The 26666-nt window shown below is 40.1% G+C and overlaps 1 protein-coding gene and 1 long non-coding RNA gene across 2 annotated transcripts; one reads left to right on the top strand and one right to left on the bottom strand.

The window, feature by feature from the left end:
* Positions 1 to 10816: 10816 nt before the first annotated feature.
* On the bottom strand, positions 10817 to 17335 carry LOC147318085 (uncharacterized). Its single transcript, XR_015124292.1, has 2 exons — positions 16725 to 17335; positions 10817 to 14863 (listed from the first exon to the last, which is right to left on the bottom strand). It is a non-coding gene; the product is annotated as an uncharacterized LOC147318085 (long non-coding RNA).
* Positions 17336 to 21335: 4000 nt separating this feature from the next.
* LOC147318084 (granzyme K-like) lies at positions 21336 to 26078 on the top strand. Its single transcript, XM_086313016.1, has 5 exons — positions 21336 to 21478; positions 22583 to 22727; positions 23941 to 24076; positions 24666 to 24935; positions 25032 to 26078. Exons 1-5 carry the CDS (start codon positions 21415 to 21417, stop codon positions 25182 to 25184), a joined length of 768 nt encoding a protein of 255 aa, XP_086169142.1. The 5' UTR covers positions 21336 to 21414; the 3' UTR covers positions 25185 to 26078.
* Positions 26079 to 26666: the final 588 nt, after the last annotated feature.

Here is a 26666-nt window from a genome sequence, read left to right as displayed (position 1 = left end):
TAAATATGGACCTGCACTTACAGAGTACAGAATAAAAGCAAAAACTCCTCACAAGTAGAAAAAAATGAAAATAGTTTTATAAAACTGTATATGTACGCCTTGGAAGCTGATGTCTTCTGTGTTGTGAGATGTGCTGATTCATGTGCAGAGGTGTTTTTTTTCTGTTCTCAAACTGATCTCCCTGTTGGAGCTCAGTTTGGGGGGAGTTATTTTTCTCCTCGTCTTTCCTCATGTTTTGCATTTTGCATTGTTATACCTCTCTGACCTGTCTTCCCCATGTGATGTTTGTGTAATGTATGTATGGTCGGAGGGTCAGATGATGCTGGCAAAGGTCGGCAGCCTTAACAACAAATAAAGGTTATCTTATCTTATCTCCTTTTAAATGTTTTTCCTTGTGAAATTTCCTCATATAATTTTTGTGTTTTTAAGGAACTAGAGAACAAGTAGACAGGTTTGCACTTTAATGAGACGAGAACGTGATCATAGCCCAAAAAAATGATACAACACAAAATATTTTTGTAATTCACATTCATGACATTCACAAAGGAAAGCTGTTTCTTAGAGAGCAAAGCTGATCCTCTTTGGAGGTGTTATGATACAAAGAAAGAAAGAAAGAAAGCAAAAAGTTTTTGTGCTTAAACTTATGTGACAGTCACACAGTGTTGTACGTAATGGCATAATACAAAAAAGTGACTTAACCCTTTACATGCCTCACGTAACGCGTTATTAAGAAAAAAAAAAACTTTGTGAGGAATTATAAGTGAAGCACTTTCTCAGGACATTGTGTAACTTTATTTTCTAATTTTCCTAGCAAACGCGCTACAAAACTAAACGAACTGCAAAAATAACTCAGCTATTGCTTTCTTATGTGCACTAGTGGTGTTAGGCTTAATGTATGTGTTGTAGGTCGCCATTTAAAAAGCTAGAATGCTTCTGTTTGCTCTCTATGTAACCCACGCGTATGAGTACGTGCACGACCTTCATTAGGGGAACAAGCAGCCTTGAGAAGAACAGATTCTACTCAATGAAGGAAGCCACCTGGCTGGGATGAGATACCGAAAACATCCTGGGAGAGCTGCAGTCAAATCATATGACCACAGACATTGTATAACCATGCTTGCACAGCACAATCACACTTTGTAACCTAACTTCTCATAGGTAATACAGCAACAAGCTTCATGAATATTCATGTGTGTAACCAATAAAAACAACCTGTGGGTTGGAGACAACTGCTTCCCTCTCGCGAGTGAAAACTTGAGCTCTGTGCGACCTCGTTCCTGAGTGAGTTTCTGTTTATCCAGCAGTGTCAGGGGTAGAACTCTGACAAGCGGCATCTCGATCATCAGTGATTAGCTCAGTTTGTAAGACAGAGGACCGCTGCAACACTTTTTGGGCATGTTAAGTGTAGTAATAAACCACCAACACCAACATTCCTTCCCAGAAATCCTCGAAGGGGAGAGTGGTCACTGGTATGTTTCCCACAGCAACAATGCTGGTTGTTCCATCAAAAAGCAGCACTGGGGAGGAGAGAGGCTGCCTCTCCAGGTATAGCGTCTTCGCCCGGCTATAAAGAACAAAATAAGTACAAATTCTTCAAGATCTTAAATCAAAGCATTGATGTGCATCCAAACAGCTTAAGACACAGAAAACACCATCAACAGTTTACAGTTCTCCAACTGATTTACTATTGGAACAAAACTAATAATTATATAAAATATCTGACTTGCATAAATGTGAAATTTTTTGAAATGTATTAATTCTGAACAGTAATATTCTCCAATTCTCCTGCAGGTTTAGATGTGTCCTGATCCAACACAGCTGCTTTAAATGACCAAATTACCTCCTCAACATGTCTTGAAGTTCTCCAGACGCCTGGTAATGAACTAATCATCTGAAACAGGTGTGTTGACCCAGGGTGAGATCTAAAACCTGCAGGACACCGGCCCTCGAGGCCTGGAGTTCGCCAACCTTGCAGACCATTATCCATTTTATCATTTCATTGTTTCTTTTATATTCCATTATATTTTTAGCTTCTGCTTGCTTGCTATAATTCTTACACACTCTGCACATATAGAGTATGATAGCAGCCCTCTGTTGGTTAGTCCATTACTGCCATTGATGGAACTTAAAGCAGGTACAACGTGGCACAAACATTAACTGGACCCCTAACTTTTTTTTTTTTTTTTTTTTTTTTGCATTTCTGTATATAAAACTGAAAACAGGAAAACTGGAAAATTACTTTCTCTTTTCTCTTTTTTTGCTCTTGCGTTTTTGTCAATAATATAAATCAAAGGAAAACAGTTTTTCTTATTGTTGTTTTGTTTTTTGTACACACAAAACTCATAAAAGTAAGACAACAACGTAAGATTATTCCGGACGTCGGCCACACAGACTCAAAATGAGAACTGCTTGTGCATGTGTTGACAAAGATACATTTTTGAGCACGCTTTCTTTGAAAACCCCAAACAACAACATTTTTAGTAGACTTATTACTAGTTCTACTTTTAATAGAGCAAACACATGAATAAATGTACTTTTCTTTCTCTCTTTTGCGGAGAGAAATTTCATATTTTTAACTTGTTTTCTTCCTCATCTTTGAGTCACATGTATTATGAGAAAAAGGTTTTGTCATGGTCTCCATGCCTGCCCAGCCGCCCCGCAAGGCTACATGTGTTTGTTTTGTTTTCTCTCTCTCTCTCTCTGCCTGGGCGGAGCTCACAGTGAGCTCCCGCCCTTGGCGCACACACCTGACCGCAATCAGCTGTCAGAGGTTGTCACTGCTTCCAGCTATAGAAATTCCTGTTTTTGGTGGTGATCCTTTGCATTTTAGATCCTTTCTTAAGGCGTTTGAGCAAGGAATAGAAACTAAGACTGATAACATGCAGGATAGGCTTTATTATTTAGAACAGTTTACTACAGGACAGCCCAGAATTTTAGTGAGAAGTTGCATGCACATGAGTCCACAGACAGCTTCTGTTGAGGCAAAAAAGCAGCTTGAGTGGAACTTTGGTAACAGAGCAAAGATAACATCTGCATTTATAGACAAGGCTCTTAACTGGTCACTTTTAAAGTCTGATGATGCTTCAGCATTACGAGCTGACACATTCTTTCTAAGAAGCTGCTTCAACACAATGGATGAAGCTGGGTTTCTTGATGAGCTGGAAAATTCAACCAATATGAGGATTCTTGTTTCAAAGTTGCCTTTTAGACTTCGGCAAATACTAGTTGTTGATATAACAGAAAAGTGCAATCGCAGAGCAAGTGTGGTATCGCAAGAAATTAGTAGGTTATATAAATATATGAGTATGCATAATAGTTATTATTCATAGATACCTACATCCTAAGTTCCTGTTATTCATCTGAAAGAAACAGAATGAGTGTGTTGTTACAATGGTAATGCCAGGAGAGGCAGTATTGGTTCTGTGTTACATTAATGTGTAAGGATGTGGAAGAAGAGTGTGTCCTGTAGGAGGCAGTAGAAAATGGATACTCCTGTTCTGTATATGCACTGAAAAGAAGGTTCAGTAAACCAGTTGCAACGATACTTCATTGTAAGTCTCAGTTATTGTATTTTTATTTTTTGAAGATGCAACAACAAGATTTAAAGATCTTCTTGATTTTCTTGAAAAGCAAACAGGAGCTGCATTAGATCCTGTTTTTGGAGAGAGTCACAACACAAAAGAAAAGATGGCTTCAAAACCATCAAAGACACCGTTTAAAACTAAAAGCAGTAGCTTTGCTACTTCTGTTGCTGTAGTTTCAGAACAGAACAATGACAAACACAAACTGGAACATATTCAAATAAGTCATGAAGATAAAGGCTTAGATCAAACTCGGTGCTTGTTTTGTAACCAAAATCATTTTTTGGACGTATGTGACTCATTCAAACTAAAAGCCAACAAAGAAAAGGTGACATTCCTTAAGAGTAAAGGTTTATGCTTTGGTTGCTTACAGAGAGGCCACATGAGTAAAGCTTGTCCACATCGTTTGACACCTGTAATAAAAATCACCCTACTGTTGGCAAAAAGAAAGCCGTGTTTCAAAGCTACCCTGGAGCCCCGGACCCTTCCTCCGGTGAAACCACTGTAAATAAACACACTATCAGTTTTTGCAAAAGTCTCCTGGTCTGCGCCTGAGTTCATTTACAAAACCGTGTCAGTTTGACTGCGTTTTGGGCGTTTACATGTGGAAAGAGATATTTTTCAAAACTCCACGTGTGGACGGGATTTAAAAAAAAAAAAAAAAAAACGAAAATGGAAAATCTCTGTTTTTCAAGCATACCCATGTATGTCTGCTTCCACACACACACTGAACTTTTCATACTGTGACAATCGGTGGTGCTCTGTGCTGTATTTTGTAGGCACTATGTTCCTTTAACCACACAGTTCACTGTAAGAACTGGAAAATATATAAGAATGATTCAAAAGCACGTGTTATTCATACATTAGCAAACTGGGAAAGTGTTCTTTTAACCATCAGTGATTATTGTTGCAACATAAATAATTCAGCGCTTTGACAGAAATGACACACATATGATACTTAGCATTCATCTTAAAGTCGTCTAGTGAGCTAGTGACTACTAATGAAAAACCTCTCTACTGTTAAATAATGTCTACACTATTATGTTTTAGCCTTTGATGAAACTGCTGTGTCTACAACTATTCTCAGTAAATATTAAGGTTTTTTTCATCATTTACCACAAATAGTTTTTTCAAGCTGTTTTGTGTTTTGTCTGAATTACAACACAGCTTTAAGAAACCCTTATAAATATAACTGATAATTTCAGTGACGTACTTACTCGTCTACAGCCTGTGATAAAGTGTGCTCTATCATATCAAGAGTCTAAAATGGTTATTATTAATGATAAATTTGACTTAGTAAGATAGACAAGTGGATTGATACATGCTGATGTTGTCCCTGTTTCACAGTTAGACCACATCCTTTGAGCTCATGATGAAAATCTTTACACCACACTGGGTTTCAGTGCTTTTAACAACTGATGAAAGCCAGATGATAAGAAATGTTCTGCCTGAGAAATAAAGTATTTTAATGACTTCCTTGAACGGTTTGTTTTCCAGTGTGCATGATTTTACAGCATACATCTACAATGACTACAAGTGCACAACTTTATTCTTAACTTTTATAATTCACACGAAGTAAAAAGCATAGAGACAGGCTCAAATATATACATGCACTCGCACTAATATGCTGCTCAGAAAATTAAAAGAACACCTTTAATGAGAGTATAACATCAACAGAATTACATTTCTGGGAATGTGCTCTGTTCAGTTAAGAAGCAGAGGAGATTGTTTATTAGTTTCAATTGTTATGGTGTTAATCAAATTAACAGCTGGTGCTCTAAAGGGGAAACAATGAGACAGCCTCAAAAACAGGAATGGTTTTACAGGTGGAGGCGACTGAAATTTTTTCCCTCTTAGTTTTTTCAGACAGGGTTTTTTTCTTCACTGGTTTTGCATTTGACTGGGATCAGTATCATTACTGTTAGCATTACGCCGTACCTGAACCCTACAGAGGTTGCACAGGTAGCCCAGCTCCTCAAGTCTCAAGAGCGTGGAGGAGTCATGGGGGACAGTCAGTTACTCAGCGAGAGCTGAACAGGGCTGTAGGTGGTTCTTAACAGTTCAATACCACCAGTATCTACTGCTTTGCGCAAGGAGGAACAGGCTGAGCTCTGCCAGAAACAAAATCACCTTCAACAGGCAACTGGTGTCAATGTTTCTTACAAAATGTTCAGAAAAAGGATTTATGACATTAGACTGAGTGGCCAACATCCCCTGGTAGGCCTTGTGCTTCCTGCCTGCGACCAGGTCCACCACTGATAGAGGACCTGCCATTGTCAGCCCTGTGTTTTTCAGAGATGAGAGCAGGTTTGCCCTGACCACGTGTGACAGATGAGAGGGTCTGGAAAAGCCACGGAGAACGTTATGCTGCCTGTAACATCATTCTGGTCTGGTGGTGAGTCAGTGATGGTCTGGAGAAGCATCCATGGAGCGACACACAGAACTTTACAGGCAACGGTATCCTGACTGCCATTAGGCATTGGGATGAAATCCTTGGAGCCTCTGTCAAGCCGTTGGCTGGTCCTTCGCTGGACTCTCTGTGCAGCCTTCACCACTGATAGGTTTATGCTACAAACCTATTCGCTGGAACGTTCAAGACAATTCAGTTAATGTGTGAACCCATAAACGACTTCCCTAAACCTGCTGGTCTGCAAGTCCAGCAGTTCATCTAAACAAAAGGCACTTAGACTAAAACAGACATAGATACGTTTATCCTACCATAAAACAATAAGAGAAGGTACGACCTCTTCTCGTGACCCCAGGATGTGAGTGTGAATGCCAGAACAGAGTCTTTGCAGACTATTAAGGATCAACCCTCTACCAACGTGAATTTGATTATACAACTCTAAGCATATATGACAATCCAATAATATAAACCTGACAACCACCCTCTGTAGAGCTTTCCTCTCTGCCACAGTGCAGTTTCTGTGCCACACGTTAATGCCATGAAGGTGGTGGTTGAACAGGTGGCTGAGCTAATCAGTGACCTGAGCCTCCAGCGAAAACGGGAACAGGTGCGTCCCCTCGGATCACTGGCGGACCGGTCGTAGCCATCTCAGTTTGGAAGCTGTGGGACACTCCCTAGAGCCAAACGAGACCCGTCAAAGGACTCGTGCTCCTGGGCACGCCTAGCCTCCTGCCTCACCCTCTCCTTGAGGAAACTGCGGGCTGCTGATATCACACGGAGTCCACTGGGTCCATAGTATGGTCGGAGCGTACTGTGACAGTTTGCGAGGGAAACCATGTGGAGATGAAGAGTGTGGACCCACACGCAGACGATGCAGGGAGTGAGTTTTATAGGTGAAGTACAAAACAGAAGCTAGAATGGCGTGGACCAAACTGGGAAAACTACAAACAGAAAATCAAACCTGAAACACGAGGAGACTGAGGCTGAGAAAACACAGAGGAAGACCAACAGGACTGACACACGGAAGAAATACAGGTGAGACACAGAAGCTCCGACGAAGAACAGAGGCAAACACACGCTAATATACACACAAGGAAACAAGGAAATGGCACACAGGGGGAAGACACAGCTGATGCTAATTAGATGAGACTGGGAGGAGGTGAACCAGAAAACATTACCATAGAACCAAAAACACTAGACAAAAAACAAGGGAGGCATGGAAAACACTAAACACTGAGAATAATCACAAATAAGCCAAAATGAACAAAACCACAGAATATTAATAAACCTCAAACATAAACACGGAGTCCGGACTATGACAATCTCAGCATCACGCACAGACCTAAAAGGCAAGGCAAGGCAAGGCAAGTTTATTTGTATAGCACAATTCAACAACAAGGTGATTCAAAGTGCTTTACAGAGACATTAGAAACAAGAACAAATAAAAAGCATGATTTAAAATTGATTAAAACAAGCAAATAAACTAACTAACTAATTAACAAACAAACAAACAAACAAACAAACAAAACAGTATATAAAATCAAAACAGATAAAATCAGAACAGTAGATAAAATCAGTAGTTAAATGTAAGTTTTGAAATTTAAGCTTAAAGTGTGGATTTGGTGCTTTATTCAAATGCAGCTGAGAACAGGTGAGTCTTCAACCTGGATTTAAATAAACTGAGTGTTTCAGCTGATCTGAGGCTTTCTGGGAGTTTGTTCCAGATATAAGGAGCATAAAAGCTGAATGCAGCTTCTCCGTGTCTGGTTCTGACTCTGGGAACTGATAAAAGACCGGATCCAGATGACCTGAGGGATCTGGATGGTTCATACTGGGTCAGGAGGTCATTGATGTATTTTGGTCCTAAACCATTCAGAGCTTTATAGACCAGCATCAGAACTTTAAAGTCTATCCTCTGACGGACAGGCAGCCAGTGTAAGGACCTCAGAGCTGGACTGATGTGGTCCACTTTTTTGGTCTTAGTGAGGACTCGAGCAGCAGAGTTCTGAATGAGCTGTAGTTGTCTGACTGATTTTTTAGGTAGACCTGTAAAGATGCTGTTACAGTAATCAAGCCTACTAAAGATGAATGCATGGACTAGTTTTTCCAGGTCCTGTTGAGACATCAGATCTTTTATCCTTGATATATTCTTGAGGTGATAGTAAGCTGACTTTGTTATTGTCTTAATGTGTTTTTCTAAGTTTAGGTCTGCATCCATCACTACACCCAAATTTCTCGCCTGGTTTGTGGTTTTTAGATGTATAGATTGAAGTTCTCTGGTGACCTGTAATCGTTTTTCTTTGGCGCCAAAGACTATTACCTCAGTTTTGTTTTTGTTTAGCTGGAGAAAATTGTGGCACAACCAGTCATTGATTTCCTCAATGCATTTACCAAGAGCCTGTACAGGGCCTCGGTCTCCTGGTGACATTGTGATATATATTTGTGTGTCATCTGCATAGCTGTGATAGTTTATTTTGTTGTTGTTTATAATCTGTGCCAGTGGGAGCATGTAGATGTTAAACAGAAGGGGTCCCAAGATGGAACCTTGGGGAACTCCACATGTGATACTTGTCTGCTCAGATGTGAAGTTACCTATTGATACAAAGTATTTCCTGTTTTCTACGTATGTTTTGAACCAGTTTAGTGCAGTTCCTGAAAGACCTGTCCAGTTCTCCAGTCGTTTGAGTAATATGTTGTGGTCAACTGTATCAAATGCTGCACTGAGATCCAGTAAAACTAGGACTGACATTTTTCCACTGTCTGTATTCAGACATATGTCATTAAACACTTTGGTCAGAGCGGTTTCAGTGCTGTGGTTCTGTCTAAAACCTGACTGGAAGGCATCGTAGCAATTATTCTGTTTTAAGAAGTAACTGAGCTGTTGAGAAACTGCTTTTTCAATGATCTTACTTAAAAACGGGAGATTTGAGATCGGCCTGTAGTTGTTCATTTGTGTCTTGTCAAGATTGTCCTTTTTCAGTATAGGTTTTATTACAGCAGTTTTTAGTGATTCTGGAAACACACCTGATAATAAAGAAAAGTTGACGATCTGTAACAGGTCTGACTCTAAAGTCTTTGAGACCTTTTTGAAAAAACTTGTTGGCAGGACATCTAAACAGCAGGAGGAGGAGTTCAGTTTACCTAAGATGTCCTCCAGGTCTTTGCTGTTAATAGGTTGAAACTGTTTCATGGTGTTTAAACAGTTTTTTGGTGGACACAGTACATATCCTGGATCTGCTGTTGATGTACCAATTGCTTGTCTAATTTTTTGGATTTTTTCAGTGAAGAATTTGGCAAAGTCATTGCAGGCCATGGTCGAATGAAGTTCAGCTGCCACTGACACAGGAGGGTTTGTTAGCCTGTCAACTGTAGAAAATAAGACCCGAGCATTATGGCTGTTTTTAGTGATGATGTCAGAGAAGTAGGACCTCCTTGCATTCCTCAGTTGTAAATTATAATTGTGAAGTTTCTCTTTATAAATGTCATAATGAACCTGGAGGTTTGTTTTTCTCCATCTGCGCTCAGCTTTCCTACACTCTCTTTTTTCTTTTTTCACCAGTGTGGAGTTTCTCCATGGAGACTTTTTCCTTCCAGAGATAACCTTCACCTTAATGGGAGCAATAGTGTCCATTACATTTAACATGTTAGCATTGAAGCTATTGACGAGCTCATTGACTGACCCTCTGGACAGGTCAGGTGTTAATGGGAAGACCTGGTTAAAAATTGCACTACTGTGTTCAGTTATACACCGTTTTGTGATCACTGTTGTTGATATATTTGTGTGGGCTGAGATTTTACTTTCAAAGAAAACACAGTAATGATCAGACACGCCCACATCAGACACAGTAACCTTTGAAATGCTCAGGCCTTTGGAGATCAGTAGGTCAAGAGTGTGTCCTCTATTATGTGTGGCCTCTGTTACATGCTGAGTCAGCCCAGACTTTCTTTTGAGTATAAAAAACATCTTTGATGAAACTGCTGTGTCTGCAACTATTCTCAGTGAATATTAAGAAATTGAAACTGTTTGTGGAAGTTAAAGATGACAAAAAACACAATGTTTTTCCAGCTTTTTTCTGTGTTTTCTGAATTACAACACAGCTTTAAGAAAGCCTCATAAGTAAAACTGAGAGTTTCAGTGACGCACTTACACATCTACACGCTGTGATAAAGTGTGCTGCACCATATAAAGAGCCTCTAGCATCTAAATAAAATGGTTATTATTTATGATAAATTTGACCTCAAGCTTAAATAATATCAGCATGCATCAGCCCAGTTGTCTCTTTTTTACTAATTCATATTTAGACCACATCCTTTGTGCTCATGATATAAATCTTTACATCACACTGAGTTTCAGAGCTTTTAGCGCCTGGTAAAAGACAGATAAGAAGAAATGTTCTGCCTGAGAAATGTAACTATTTTAATGACTTCTTTGAACTGTTCATTTTCTAGCGTGGCATGGTTTTACAGCATACAGGCTCAAATATTTCAGCACTCACTAACATACTGCTCGATAATTAAAAACTTGTTTTGGAATTTGGTAGATCTGTGTCACTACTGGTAGCATGAGGCCATACCTTGACTCTACAGAGGTTGCACAGGTAGTCCAGGTAGTTATTTTAGAAGAGCTAGACAGGGTTGTAGAAGGTCTTTAAACATTCAGCAGGACCAGTATCTGCTCTTTTCTGCCATGAGGAACAGGCTGAGCACTGCCCGAGCTACCAAATGACCTCCAGCAAGACACTGATGTGAGTGTCTTTGACCAAATGTTCAGTGTTGGGGGAAAACTCTGTAAAAAACCCAGGAGAAATAAAGACACAATGAGACAAAGTTACTTTCTTTATCAAACGTGTACACGGGTGAGCTGCTAAGAACAACTCACACCATGCACAGTGGCTTGGTAATTTTTATAGGCACAGAGCACAGAGACAGTGAGAACAGGATAACAAATAATAAACAGATAAAATAAAACAACTCCATATATGGTGCTAGTCTCGTCAGCAGAGGGCTAGGGAAGATAAACAATCTAAAACAATATGTCCCAGAAACAAGATGTGTTTGCTGGGAAAGTCTAAAAAGATAATTCTAAACTAATCTAACCATAGGGAGAGGGCAGACAAAAGGCATCTTTGTACATTTAAAAGAAGGTAAAGAAACATAGAATCATTTTTCCTGTAACATTCCCTCCTGTTTTAACTTATTTTAAATGTATACAACAATTGTCTGTGAAGGTTATTTATTAAGTATCTTAAGCAATTTTTTAATTTTCAAAATGTCAGCATAGCAGAAATGGAAGTCATTTGGTCTAAAGAATAAAACAAAAGAAAATAATAAAAAGAAAAACATAGTAAATGAAAATCATAGTAAATGAAATAAACAAGAAAAAATAATAAAACTAAAACTACAAAAAATAAAAGGATGAAAACTAAAATGAAAACTTTGTATTTAAAAATGATGAAAACCTAATATGTAAAATGAAAACTTCAAAAAATAAAGGATGAAAACCTTATATTGTACCTGCATAAACTACTAATGTGTTAATCAGTGCATGATCACTTGAAAAAGGCAGAAGTCATTTTTAATCACCACGTCATTCATTAGCAGTTATTACAAGTTCTCCTCTAACAGAATTGCAACAGGATGCTGGTCTTCTTGAGGCACGGCAACATAAGCAGTCATTGTAGTTGTTATCATCTTTGAAATCATTACTCTTAGACATGGCGGTGTAGCTGCTCCAGATGTGTGGTCAGTGACATATTTTTGCAGAATGGACAAATTCTGCAAAGCTTCATAAATGTCTCCTCCAGCTTTGTATCCATCAGGGATAAAAGTGCAATATGTCTCCCCGATCAGCTTGCAAACTCCTCCTTGTGATGCTGTTAGCAGGTCTAGTGTCAGTCTGTTCTTCAACACCATCGTTCTGATGGCCTTCTGTTCTCCTGCTAAGGCCGTTCCCAGGGCCTTAGTTAAGTTGATGTGTCGTAGCAGAGCATATCGGTTGATTTCCACGTGATCCCGCACCTCGGCAACTCCAATGCCGGGGATCAAGCTCTGTAAGAATTTCACTCCTCCTCAGATGCGAAACTCTGGTTCCTTTACTGCTTGGTGCCGTCCGTGCACATCCTGTCTGGTAATGAGTCTTTGTTTGTAGTATCATTCGGTAGCTGTAGTTGGAGCGACAGTTGAGGCTCATCAGTGTCGCGTTACTGGCACAGGTTTCGTTGAGTGAACAGTCCATACACTTCCTCTCGTTTCTCGGTGGGCAGAAAGTGTATATGTATTTGCATAGCAGTCAGTTTTATTATTCAAGTAAGCTGTAGTGTTCATAAGCTGCCACCAGAAATTAGTGGCATAGCCATGGGGAAACTTGGTGTACTTTCCTTTGTCATACAGTGTCTGCCTTTTCTTCATATAGCGTGACTTATTGTCCCTCACGGAAGCAAAGATGAGGAGCCCGGCCATGGTCAGGGCCGCTGCAGTTGTTAAGAGCCACCACCTCATGACGACGGGACACACCCTCCTGTCGCGAGTAGACCCCCCGGCCAGGAAAGCTGACCCCTCCACCAGGCGAGATCACAACAAGTGGGCAAGCCTGCCGTCAGCTGTGTTTAGATGGCTTCACTGACTCGCTCTGATGGATGCAAGATGGTCGTTCCGCTATTTTGCAAGCTCCAGTTTTTCCTTTGGAGCACTTTGATCAGAACCCAGTCACCGGGCTGTGATCTGCAAGACACTTGATAGACATCATTACATTCTTCGTCATTTACAATCATCTCTTTATTTTCCTACAACTTAGACATACATTTTGCTACTGAAATTGTATCTGCCTTTTTCACTGGGTAGATTTCTGGCCACTTTGAGGATACATCTATAACCACTAGGGTGTATTTTTACCCTTGGCATTCATTTAGCTCAATAAAGTCCATATGGATTGTGTGGTCTCAGGTTTCCCTGAGCATTATATTTTTGACACGTCATGCACGTTCTGACAAATTGTTTTGCTGAGGTTTCAAAATTTACAGTGTAGAATTTACAGTGTAGAAATGAGAGTTGACAATACTGGTCAGTCCCCCCGTTGACAAATGCGTACAGCCATGAGTCACTAATGCCGCCATTTTGTGGAGGAATTTTGGCAACACTGGCTTGCCATAACACATCATTAAGTCGTTTGTCAGAACTGCACCGTGTTTTAGCCATTTTGCCTGCTCTGCTGTGCTTGCTGCTTTTGTTCATTTTTCAACACATCCAGTGGAATCTGATGTGTGTTTACTGCCATCAATGTGATGTTTGTCTTTTGTGCCGCCTATTTTGCTGCTCTGTCAGCAAAATTGTTGCCTGTAGTAATGAAAGAGTCAGTAGGCTTTGTAAGAGGTTGGCATGCTGAACCGGTTTTCCAGTTGGTGTAATCATTCCTCTGTTATGCCAAATTTTTTGCAAAATGATGCACAGCAGAGAAAACATACTGGCTGTCTGTATGTATATTTATTAGTTTGTCTTTGTGTATTTCACTTTCGCGTATCACAGCTATCAGCTCAGCGCTCTGTGCAGAACATGAAGAAGAGAGTGGTTTTGCTTCTATTATTTTACTATCTGTGGTTACTGCGTAACCTACACAATTTCGGCCTGTGCTGTAAGGTCAAATAAGTTCTTAAGTGGCTGCCTCAAAACTGTTTTGCATTATTTCTCTGTGGCCTACTCCTACAATGTCGTGTGAAGTGACCTTCCTCTCCACGGTTCTAGCAGGCGTTGTCTCTATGTTATCTGCTGTTTCTGCGTGGCTGTCTGCAGCCTTGGTGTTTATGACTTTGCTCGCCTCTCTGTTCCTGATAGCCACCTGCGGATTAGTGTTTTAGTCTGTTGTCAACACGTCAGCCTTATTTTTAAGTTACAGAATGCTTCTTCTTTTTTCTTGGTTTGGGAGAATAGATGCAACACTACATGTTCACGTAAGGCAATTTTAAATAAGTTCTAGTTTTTCAAACAATTCATGGATCTCACACATTTCAAACTGTCAAGTTAGGGTTGTTTCCCATTTATACATATATATATATATATATATATATATTTAACTTTGCATTGCTCACAGCTCATAGCTCACAGCTCTAAACCTAGGCATTTTTCAATCATATGCCTAATCACTATGTGTCACTGTGATTCTCAAGTATGGTCACAAGTTCGTTTAAATTCGTTTCCAAAAACCAACAAAATAATCAAACAAAAACAAAAAACATAAACGTGTCAGGACACAAAAGAAAAAGAAAAATGCTGCCACCCGAACAAGGCAGAAGTCTGCATATGTTGGCTTTTAATAGCATGCAGCTTGTAACATGGTAGACTAATGTGCCTGTGTTAATTCAGCTCCATATTATTGTGTGAAGTTGCACTGGGTTGGGAGTGGTTTTGTGGTTGTCACATTTTTGGTGAGCCAATGGCTGGAATGGGGTTGGACTAATTAGAGGCAGGTGTACTTGATTGCACTGATACACTGGTCTACATATAGCCCACACTACAAACACTGCTGTGTTGTTTTGTCTCTCTGTGCAGTCCAGGGCCTATTATATGCCACAGCCTAAAGGCAGCAGAGTTCCAGAGGCTTGAGTGACCACTGACTATATGCTTGCAGGGTGGTGGGTCTCCAAGGACAACTTCTAACCCTGTTAAACTTGGCCGTGTGGCATAGCTGGCTCTGGCCTTGGGACTGTGTGTTTTTATACAATTCATAAGTGGGACACTGGACTGTTTTATCTTTTATCTCTTGATATATTTTTCGTCAATAAATTATCTTTTAGAATTTTATTGACTGTCATCTTTTTCCCACGACTGAGACGGTTGGTCAGACCTAGAGTCTTTCTTTGGGTGTGTTACAGCAGCTTCTGCTCTAAAAGAAACAAAAAAGAAAAAGAAAAGAAAATGTGGAACATGCTCATCAGCTTAGCAGTGTCTACATATTTAATTCAGCTTCTCAATCCTGTAGTTTTAGCTGTTGTCTACAGGGTTTTGCTTATTGGTTGTTATTATAGGTGTGCTCTATATCTCAGCAATGTGTCATTCTAGGATGATAAGCTTCAAGCTGGTCAAGTGCCTCTATGCACTTCATTAGTTTAGTTATTCTCTGTATTGTCTTCATCTCACATGTCGTTACACTGAGTTTCAGCAAACCTTAAGCTTGATGCAGACTACTGCTTAACAATTATCCACCTTACATCATAACCGACTAAGGTGCCTCTTCATATTAATATTATGTCATTGTTAATATTATCCTCTTTGTCTTATATAACAGCAATAGCATATTATAATATTTTATCAGTGTGTACCACTATACTACTACTGAGCCAATTTGTTAGTTAGGATCATCTTATTCAGCAAACAGATAATTTAGAATTCATCCAATCTGCGGTCACATTTGTTCTCTCTGTTGCATGGCGGACCAGGCAGTTCTATTATAATATATTATTTATATTTTATTTTGTATCCATCAAGGGCTTCAGATGACCTGCAGAATCATCCTTTTCCCAAGGTGGAGACAGTTACCTTTTCACACACTGTCCTTGGCTGAACAATGACACAGCCTTAATATACTTTATTTATGTTATTAAAATATTTTCGTGTGAATTATTTGCTTTATATTCATTTTATACATTGTGGGCATGGTCATCATGCCAACTGTGTTTCATTGTTAATATCACTTTACAGGTTGTTATCCTTGCTATTATTAATTTCAAATACTCTAAAGATCATTTCTACTGTAACTTTCCCTTTGTTCATCTTTATTTCGTACTTTTTATATTTATATCTACTCAGTGGGGTCTGTTTTCAACCCTTTTAAACTACTACAAAACTACTGTGATCTCTAGTTTTCACTTAATAAGGGATTATTATGTTCTTCCTGATATGGGTGTTGCTGCAGATGCGGCTGCAGGAGTGAGTGATGGTTTACTAAAAGGATTGTGGGAACTGCACAGTGTCTCGTCTTCTGGTTTTACTAAACTGGCAGTTGAGTTCTGTTCTTCTGACTGTTTATATTTTGTTTTCTTAAATCTCTCAGTTTACAGACACTGTTTTTGTCCGGCGTCTGGACTTTTCTTTTCTCACCACTGCTCGTCAGCAGGAGTGAGTTTTAATTTCACTTGCTTGATTACCCATCTTATTTATGTATTTACTTATTTTTGTTTAAGTAGTATATACACGATACAGCTGCTATCACCTTCGCTGGTATTAGAGACGAGAGTGGTTGCTCACACGCCCTTCTACTTTCGGACTATTTCCAAAAGCGGTGTGAACTTTACGAGACGGAACTCGACCGTTCTCTCAACTCACCAGCACGTCAGTGAATAGCAGTAAAAGAAAAACACAGTAGGAGCAGCTCAGTCTCTTATTGGACCGTGAAAATTCAGCTTGCTCCGTTAATTAAAACAATGCACACACACACATTCACATTCACACCTATTCGCGCGATCGGAACCCTTATCATAAGGGGAGCTGCCAGTCTTTCTGTAGACGAGCTACTTATTCCCTAGACCCTGTCTAGACCCAGCTGGGGGAGCTACCCAGAGCTCCAAACCTAACCCACAGAAGTGGGGAGCTTCCAGTCGACGAGCTCCAAGCTACCAGCCGACGAGCTACTTTAAACCCACAGAGGTGGGGAGCTTCCAGTCGCGACGAGCTACTTTCGCTATTTTAAATTCCCTGAATTTAAAATACGCTTTTACGCAAGATTGTGTCAGTGTGTCTGTATCTACCTGGTCGGTGTCGCCGGGTCTGGTCCACCTCGATCGGGCCCCACCACCGTGGGTCGCTTTCTAGAACGTTGGCCAAGACTCGAATTTAACGCCCTTGGTCTTTGACCACACACCTAGTGTGTGTGGGCTGTCGACAGGCGAACAACGTGGACTGGTCACGGAGATGGGACACGATGGAGGCGCTCCGGCTCCGAAGGACCAAGAAATGTTGGGGGAAAACTCTGTAAAAAACCCAGGAGAAATAAAGACACAATGAGACAAAGTTACTTTCTTTATCAAACGTGTACACGGGTGAGCTGCTAAGAACAACTCACACCATGCACAGTGGCTTGGTAATTTTTATAGGCACAGAGCACAGAGACAGTGAGAACAGGATAACAAATAATAAACAGATAAAATAAAACAACTCCATATATGGTGCTAGTCTCGTCAGCAGAGGGCTAGGGAAGATAAACAATCTAAAACAATATGTCCCAGAAACAAGATGTGTTTGCTGGGAAAGTCTAAAAAGATAATTCTAAACTAATCTAACCATAGGCAGAGGGCAGACAAAAGGCATCTTTGTACATTTAAAAGAAGGTAAAGAAACATAGAATCATTTTTCCTGTAAACATTACCATAGAACCAAAAACACTAGACAAAAAACAAGGGAGGCATGGAAAACACTAAACACCGAGAATAATCACAAATAAGCCAAAATGAACAAAACCACAGAATATTAATAAACCTCAAACATAAACACGGAGTCCGGACTATGACAATCTCAGCATCACGCACAGACCTAAAAGACTTTCTTTTGAGTATAAAAAACATCTTTGATGAAACTGCTGTGTCTGCAACTATTCTCAGTGAATATTAAGAAATTGAAACTGTTTGTGGAAGTTAAAGATGACAAAAAACACAATGTTTTTCCAGCTTTTTTCTGTGTTTTCTGAATTACAACACAGCTTTAAGAAAGCCTCATAAGTAAAACTGAGAGTTTCAGTGACGCACTTACACATCTACACGCTGTGATAAAGTGTGCTGCACCATATAAAGAGCCTCTAGCATCTAAATAAAATGGTTATTATTTATGATAAATTTGACCTCAAGCTTAAATAATATCAGCATGCATCAGCCCAGTTGTCTCTTTTTTACTAATTCATATTTAGACCACATCCTTTGTGCTCATGATATAAATCTTTACATCACACTGAGTTTCAGAGCTTTTAGCGCCTGGTAAAAGACAGATAAGAAGAAATGTTCTGCCTGAGAAATGTAACTATTTTAATGACTTCTTTGAACTGTTCATTTTCTAGCGTGGCATGGTTTTACAGCATACAGGCTCAAATATTTCAGCACTCACTAACATACTGCTCGATAATTAAAAACTTGTTTTGGAATTTGGTAGATCTGTGTCACTACTGGTAGCATGAGGCCATACCTTGACTCTACAGAGGTTGCACAGGTAGTCCAGGTAGTTATTTTAGAAGAGCTAGACAGGGTTGTAGAAGGTCTTTAAACATTCAGCAGGACCAGTATCTGCTCTTTTCTGCCATGAGGAACAGGCTGAGCACTGCCCGAGCTACCAAATGACCTCCAGCAAGACACTGATGTGAGTGTCTTTGACCAAATGTTCAGTAAAAGACTTGATGAGGGTGGCCTAAGGCCCCGGCATCCTCTAGTGGGCTCTGTCCTTACTGCTGGGTCCTGTGGAAACATAAACATATAATATCAGAAATAGCAGGTCCACCGCAATCGTGGCTCAAGAGTTGGGAGTGTCCTTGGGCAAGACACTTCACCCGTTGCCTACTGGTGGTGGTCAGAGGGCCCGGTGGCGCCAGTGTCCGGCAGCCTCGCCTCTGTCAGTGCGCCCCAGGGTGGCTGTGGCTACAATGTAGCTGCCATCATGTGTGTGAATGACTGAACGTGTAAAGCCCTTTGGGGTCCTTAGGGACTAGTAAAGCGCTGTACAAATACAGGCCGTTTAGTACTGCGTCGTGTTTTTCACAGATGAGAGCAGGTTTACCCTGAGCACATGTGACAAAAGTGAAAGGATCTGAAAAAGCCGTGAAGAACGTTGCCTGTAAAATGATTTTGCATGACCAGTTTGGTGGTGAGTAACTGACGGTCTTAGGAGCCATCAGGTATCAGAATGTCAGACTCTTCAAACTTTTACTTACAGTTTTTTTGAGCAGTATGTTTAATTAAAATTGATTTCAGTTCAATTGTATTATATAGCGCCAAATCACAACAACAGTTGCATCTGTCTTGGCACTGGCTCCATGTCTTGTTACGACATCAACATGTTGTTCATTACAAGGTGAGGTACTCTTTGCATGCGTCAGGTTTTCCCGAGCTAACTGACATGCAAGGTGGAGCATTTCCCAGAGTCTGCTAACATAATCAAGGACATTATGTTGACTTTCAGAAGTCTCTGACAACCAATTCTCCTTCAGAAGCCAGAGGGGACTACGGACCACATGTCCAAACACCAGATCCGTGGTCCTGGACCCCAAGGATTCCTGAGTGGCCTCCTTGATGGCAAACAGTAATAATGGCAAACCAACACCCCACTCTCTTGTGCAGCATAGTTTTAAAGGTTTGATCAAATCTTGCCAAGGCACCCTGACTCTCCGGGTAGTATGGACTGGATTTTACATGTTTTATCTGCAACTCATCAACAACCTGTACAAACACCTTTGAAGTAAAATTGGTTCCTTGGTCTGTTTGAATAATCTTTGGGAGCCCGAAGGTAGTGAAAAACTTGATTAGTGCCTTTTTCACCATTTTAGCTTTCAGTATACGTAATGGAATTGCTTCCAGAAATCTTGTTGCTGAACACATCACTATAAGTATGTATTGGTGTCCGGATTTAGTCTTCGGCAGGGGACCCACACAATCCAATATATACTTTGGTGATGAACGGTTTAAAACTTTAAGACTCTATTCCAGCATTTAGATCACAAGTGAGAAGCATTTCAGGTGGAGACATAAGCTTAATAAGACCTACGCCTGCTGGACTTTCAGATCCTTTGCGCTGCTGCTTCCTCCGAAGTGCGGGACAAACAGCGATCAGATGCCCAGGTTCGCAATTCCCACTGTCCTCCTGTCTATTCTTCCGACCCAGTGGGAAGGAAAAACTCCCTTTTAACAGGAAGAAACCTCCAGCAGAACCAGGCTCAGGGAGGGGCGGGGCCATCTGCTGCGACCGGTTGGGGTGAGAGAAGGAAGACAGGATAAAGACATGCTGTGGAAGAGAGACAGAGGTTAATAACAGATATGATTCAATGCAGAGAGGTCTGTTAATACATAGTGAGTGAGAAAGGTGACTGGAAAGGAAAAACTCAGTGCATCATGGGAATCCCCCGGCAGCCTACGTCTATTGCAGCATAACTAAGGGAGGATTCAGGGTCACCTGGTCCAGCCCTAACTATATGCTTTAGCAAAAAGGAAAGTTTCAGGCTGAAGAGGGGCCTGAAAACTGAAGGCTCTGCCTCCCATTCTACTTTTAAATACTCTAGGAACAACAAGTAGGCCTGCAGAGCGAGAGCGAAGTGCTCTAATAGGGTGATATGGTACTACAAGGTCATTAAGATAAGATGGGGCCTGATTATTTAAGACCTTGTATGTGAGGGGCAGGATTTTGAATTCTGGATTTAACAGGAAGCCAAAACAGGAGAAATCTGCTCTCTCTTTCTAGTCCCTGTCAGGACTCTTGCTGCAGCATTTTGGATTAGCTGAAGCAGAAAATTAGTTGTCACGGTTCTGGGTCATTTTGACCCAGTATTTTGAGTTCTCATGTTTTGGTTTCATTTTGTATTTTGGGTTATATTCTAACTCTTGTGCTTCGTTGATTTTTTATTAGAATTCTATGTTTTTGTTTATTTGTGTTAAGGGATTAGTTCTTAGGTTTTGTGTCTCTGTGTCTGGTCTGCGTCTTTGTGTAGTTGTTTCTTGTTTCCTGTTTTATTGTGTAGGTCCGTGTCTCATGTGAGTGTATTCAGTTTTGCCTCTCTTGTCTCGTCTCATCAATCACTTCCAGCTGTGTTCAATTTCCTCGTGTTCTCCTGTGTGTATTTAAGTCGTGTCTCCTCAGGTTCTAGTTGCTGGTCCATTTGTTAGTCTCCCGTAAATCAACTGTGTGTGTGTGTGTGTGTGTGTGTGTGTGTGTGTGTGTGTGTGTGTGTGTGTGTGTGTGTGTGTGTGTGTGTGTGTGTGTCCCTGCTCTCAACCTTCATGTGCCTCTGCTCACCCTTGTTCGTGTTCATGTTTAGTTGTTCCCAGTATAGTTTAGCTTTAGTTCTGTTTGCTGTTTTCTACTTGTGTTTTATATTTACAATAAACCTCCTCCACGCGTGCCTGCATTTGGATCCTCCTTCATTTTTCTCCACACGGCTCATCCTACTCACCGTGACATTAGTGGCCATCCAAGTCTTTATGTCTTTAAGACATTCCTGCAATTTGAATAAATAAGTTATAGTTATAAGTATCCAAGTATATTTCACAAATTAAACGCATATGTTGTGAGGGGGGAGTGTAGATATTACTGATACTCCTGACCATCGATTTGAAGGTTTGAGTGAGTGTTGTTTTGCTGACTCATTCGTTTCCACGGTCAGACCACATCCTTTGAGCTGAACATATAAAGCTGAGCATCACAGTGAGTTTCAGTGCATTCAGCGTCTGATCAAAGAGAGAAGAAGAAGAAATGTCCTGCCTGAAGAATTTCAGTCTTCTCATCTCATGTGTGCTCCTCTTCATCATCCAGCCAGGTGAGTGATGTTTTCCACTCAGTTTTTACTTACTACTTTTGGACAATATTTGCTGTTTGTGTGACACAATAAAAATATAAAAACCATACAGTACATGGTTGAGATGTAATATTTTAACACCAAAAGTATAGATATATTTTGTACATTTCAAGGACTCTTCTGTTATTGGAGTGTATTTTTTTTATGTATCTGTATTATATTATACATATACATTAACAATGAATCTCTGTCCAAAAAATGCACTCAGTTTACTTTTTACTCACTATGAGCATCATTCATTATTCTCCCAGTAATTAAGGTTAGGATATGTATTTTTTCTATTCCAATCCATTTAAATAACCTTGATCAGATTTGATGGTTTTGTTACAGACTTTAAAAACGTGTTTTTCTTTTCTTTCACAAATGTGGATTAAATTGTGTTAAAATGCACAAAGCAGTGATGTCATGTTTTGTGACGAGGACCCAGGCACAGAGAGACTTGATGGATTTAAGAATCTTATGATTTAATAAAGAAATTTGCAGACTTGCACAGAGAGGGTAAAATTATGATGACTGATAACGGAGACGAAGACAACAGACGACGAGGACAAGGACAGGGAGGAACAGAGGTTTAAATGCACCAAGGAGACAGACAGAGAGAACTCCGGACAACTGGAGACATTTAGGGATGCAGGGACTGACAGAGACGGGGTAGAAGTCTCATCCTGACAAGTACAGTTTATCTTGCCTGGCTGGGCAGCTCTCTGGGTGCTCTGTAATTTCCACTGTAATTTAATTTACTTATTGACATTTTTAATCTTCATGTAAACGAGCATAATGCAACGTCACACTGCTGATATCTTCAATGTGGCTATAGCTCAGGTGGCAGAGCAGGTCAGTTACTGAAGGTTGGCGGTTCGATCCCAGTCTGCATGCCAAATAGCTTTGAGCAAGATTCTAACCCCATGTTGCTCTCCGTAGTATCAATGTTAGATACTTAAGTGAATGAATTAGTTGTATGAAGTGCTTTGAGTGATCAGACAGAGTAGAAAAGCGCTATATAAGAACCAGTCCATTTCACTCATCTGCTGATTTATGTGTCCTGATATTTTGTTTCTGTTTCAGGTCGTGGTTCTGAGATTATTAATGGGAAAGAAGTCGAGCCACACTCACTGCCTTTCATGGCTTATGTGATAAGTGTGACTGATTCTTTGTGTGGAGGGACATTAATCCATCCACAGTGGGTGCTGACAGCTGCCCACTGCACTGGGTAAGAATCTGAGACCTTATTTTAAAAATAATGCAGTATTTATTTTCAATGACTATTATTCCTTCAGTAACTACCCAGAGGTCACTGCCCTCACCTGTGGTCACGAGCTCTGGGTAGTTACTGAAAGAATGAGATCAGGGCCAGAGCAGCAGGAATGTGCTTTCTGTAAGCCATGACTGGCCTCTTCTTTAGAGAAATGGTCATTCATCCAGTCATTGGAGAGAAGCTCAGCTGCTTCTCTTCCACAGTCAAAATAATACACACTGCTATAATTATGCATGCAAAGCTCATAAATTTTAATGGAGAGAATGAATATAAAGAATATTTAAAGTTGAATTCTTGTTCATAGATTTATTTGTTTTACAGAGGTGTTCTAGAAAATGTTATTTGTGATGGAATAACAAGGAAAGTACGGAGCCCTGTGAGGGACATGGGAGGAAAATAAATGAAAATAAAATTTTGCGAGATCCTGAGTTACTTTTGTGAGATCTCGGGATCTCTCAAAATCTTAGGCCACATCTTTCGGAGGCCGCCAGAAGGAAGCTGACAGGGAGGTCGAGGCACAGTGTGCCGGGAGTGCGGTATTCTCGCCGTCTCTTGTGGCCTCGACCTCCCAGTCAGCTATCGAGCGCAGCGGGTGGGTAACAGACGACTACGAAAACATCGGAGCACTTTTTACAAATATGTGATGTCTTGATAAACCAATCAGATATTTGAAGTTTACACAGCTACATTTTTGCCTGATATCTTAAAATTTTATTTTGTGACCCAGAAAGAATAATATTAAAACTAAGCAGCTGCCACCATTGTTGGAAACTGGAATTGGCTGGGCTGCGCTATGAATTCTGGGATAGGATGGGCCACAAAGGAGGTCTCGCAAAAGTTCATCTTCATTTTTTTTCCTTCCATGTTTGTTGCGGGGGAAAGAAGTGTTGCACTCACTTAAAATAACACAGAAGCCACAGCTACATACACATCAAACATTTGATACATTTCTTCATCTAAAACATTTTATGTACATTTAAATTTCTTCATTCAGCTTAAAAAGAGAAAATAACGCAGATTCACCCAAAGCTCAGTAACAGCTATAACCCAGCCATATGTAGTAATACACAATAATAAGGAACTATGATGACTGTTTTAGAAGCCGCTGACCTGTTAACCTTTTAAATATGTAAACCTTCATCACCAGATTGTGTTTTTTCTTTTGCAGGAGTTACTGGGTGATGCTGGGAGCCCACTCCAGAACGAAAAACGAACATTCCAAGCAACTCCGAGTCGTCGAGAAAAGTTTTCCTCATCCTGGCTACTGTTGTGCAAAGCACGACAATGACCTCATGTTGCTGAAGGTAAGGTGATATATCAGGGTCTGATGATGATGAGATGATGAGATAGCCTTTATTTGTCAGTTGCAGGTCTTTTGCCCACAACCGATACAAACGATGTAAATGCACTGCTTCTTATTTAGCACCTTTCTACTCTACCTGAGCACTCAGAGCGTTACACAACATGGCTTATTCACCCGAACACATCTTTCTGTGCTTAAGTGCTTTCTATCTAACATTGACACACACTCACACTCTAACGTAGCATCAGAGCGCATCGTGGGGTTCAGTATCTTGACATGCAGACTGGAGAGACCAGGGATCAAACACCAAACCATCCGATTAGTAGATAACCTGCTGTGCCTCCTACAACCAACTCAGGTTTTGCTCACTTAACTAAAACTTAGTTTCATTTTTTAAAATATAAAATGTATTTCCATGTCTTTATAGACATGTTTCAACTCAGCACTGCACATATTTCATATTTTCCAAGCAAAATATTAGAAATAAATGAGTGGTGCTACAACTCTTTAGCAAATATCTGTTTATTTAATGTAGTTAATGTAGAGAGATTCATCACCAATATCTGAGATTCTTTTTAACTTTTTTTCAGCTTAAAGAACCGGTGAGGAAAACCAGGGAAGTGCAGTGGCTCGAGTTTGGCGACACTGTGAGAGACCCGGCAGCTGGCAGCACGTGTCTGGTGGCCGGATGGGGAGTAACTGAAAACAACCAAACATCAGACGTCCTCATGTCTGTCAATGTGACTGTGGTCGACAGGCAGACGTGCAACTCTTGTGATTATTACGACCACGACCCTGTTATCACTGATGACATGATATGTGCTGGTTCAGATGGTACAAACGTCGCTGATACCTGTCAGGTACGTATGAAGAATACATGTATTTTTCCTTGTTTGAGGTAAATGTTCATTCAGCTCAACACCTGAAACACTGTCATGTGTTTGTTCTTGCTGCAGGGGGATTCAGGAGGCCCGCTGTTGTGCGATGGAGCGCTGGTTGGAGTCACTTCTTTCGGAGAGGGTTGTGGTATCATTAAAAAACCTGGAGTCTACTCGTTTATCTCAGAGACACAGCTGTACTGGATCAAAACCACGATGAAGTTATTCTAAATGTGTGAAACCACCAGCATGATTTGATTTCACAGGTGTCAAACTCCAGGCCTCGAGGGCCGCTGTCCTGCAGGTTTTAGATGTGTCCTTGATCCATCACAGCTGATTTAAATGCCTTAATTACCTCCTCAACATGTTTTGAAGTTCTTATGAAAGGTACTGGTAATGAACTCATCATTTGATTCAGGTGTGTTGACCCAGGGTGAGATTTAAGACCTGCGGGACACCAGCCCTCGAGGCTTGGAGTTCGACACCCCTGCTGTAGACCGTTATCCGGTTTATAATTTCATTGCTCCTTTTAAATTTTATGATAGCTTAGTTTCTGCTAGCTTGCTGCACTTTTTTTTATAGATTCTGCACTTGGCTAGTCTGCTGCATACACAATTGGAAACACAGTTTGGCATTTTACCCTCTTTCACCATACAAACTGTACAGAAACAGGGTTATTTCTAATAATAATTTTTTCAAATAAATTAAAGAATTCCCAAACATAAGTGTTCCTGGTTGTTGCAGTAAAACCAGGGAGAAGCATTTTTTATGTATATACAAAACCAATGAACGTAAAATATTATTGTATTATATCCTACTGTTTTATTGTAGGGTCTACTTTACAATATAAAGCACCTTGAGGTGACTGTTGCTGTGATTTGGTGATGTTTGAATAAAATTTAATTTAATATAATTGAAATTGAAAATAAAAAAGTGAGATATTCAGACTGTCAAACAGATTCAACACATCTTATACAACCAACTGAAAATGAGGCTTGTGGACAGTTTTTTTGAAAAAGACATTCTTTACATTCTTATTTGTTCCATTTCACATTATGACTGTGTGCTTGATATACTTGCTACTTTTTTACTTTCTAATAAAGCTGGAGGCATGAATAAATAAAGACACAATTCCTTCTCTTTTTCTTTATTTGTTTGCACTGCAGTTTCAAACTGTACCTTTCAAATGTCATTGTTAAAATGCTTAGAGAGTTTTATTGTCATTGTGCAGTTTCTTGCAAAGTGAAAGTGGGTAGCTGGGCCACAAGGTGCAAAAGTAAAGAAGGGAAAACAATATACAATGAGGGGGGGAAATAAATAAAAACCAATATATATGTATACATGTGTGTGAGTGAACTAATATACATGGTGTATACATAGGAAAGATTGAAACAGAAACATAACTACAGTATGCAACTGTACAGAATAGAATAAAATAAAATACTATATACAGTAGAATAAAATATACAATAGGATAAAAATAGAATACAAATTCTGTATACAACTGAGTAAAAATACAACGATGCCAGAAAGGAATATTGCACTTAGTGTTATTGCACATGTGTGGATGTGTGTGTTTGATCAGTTGGAGTCTTTGTTGTGGAGTCTGACAGCAGTGGGGAGGAAAGACCTGCGAAATCTCTCCGTCCCACACCGTGGGTGTAGATGATCAATAGCAGCATTAGAGTGGATGTGTTGGAGAAGTCTGCCACC

The sequence above is a fragment of the Aulonocara sp. 'chitande type north' Nkhata Bay genome, linkage group LG12, assembly GCF_057382095.1.
Source record: "Aulonocara sp. 'chitande type north' Nkhata Bay isolate Kocher_YH1m ecotype deep benthic linkage group LG12, A_spYH_male_GT1.1, whole genome shotgun sequence".
Taxonomy (NCBI): domain Eukaryota; kingdom Metazoa; phylum Chordata; class Actinopteri; order Cichliformes; family Cichlidae; genus Aulonocara; species Aulonocara sp. 'chitande type north' Nkhata Bay.
The sequence above is the reverse complement of the archived record's forward strand: the minus strand, read 5'-3'. Positions and strand labels throughout refer to the sequence as shown.

Coding starts and splice junctions, on each gene's coding strand:
- LOC147318084 (XM_086313016.1), top strand. CDS start 21,415: ATGTCCTGCCTGAAGAATTTCAGTCTTCTCATCTCATGTGTGCTCCTC. Junction 22,728..23,940: donor ACAGCTGCCCACTGCACTGG/GTAAGAATCTGA, acceptor TTTCTTTTGCAG/GAGTTACTGGGTGATGCTGG. Junction 24,077..24,665: donor ATGACCTCATGTTGCTGAAG/GTAAGGTGATAT, acceptor ACTTTTTTTCAG/CTTAAAGAACCGGTGAGGAA.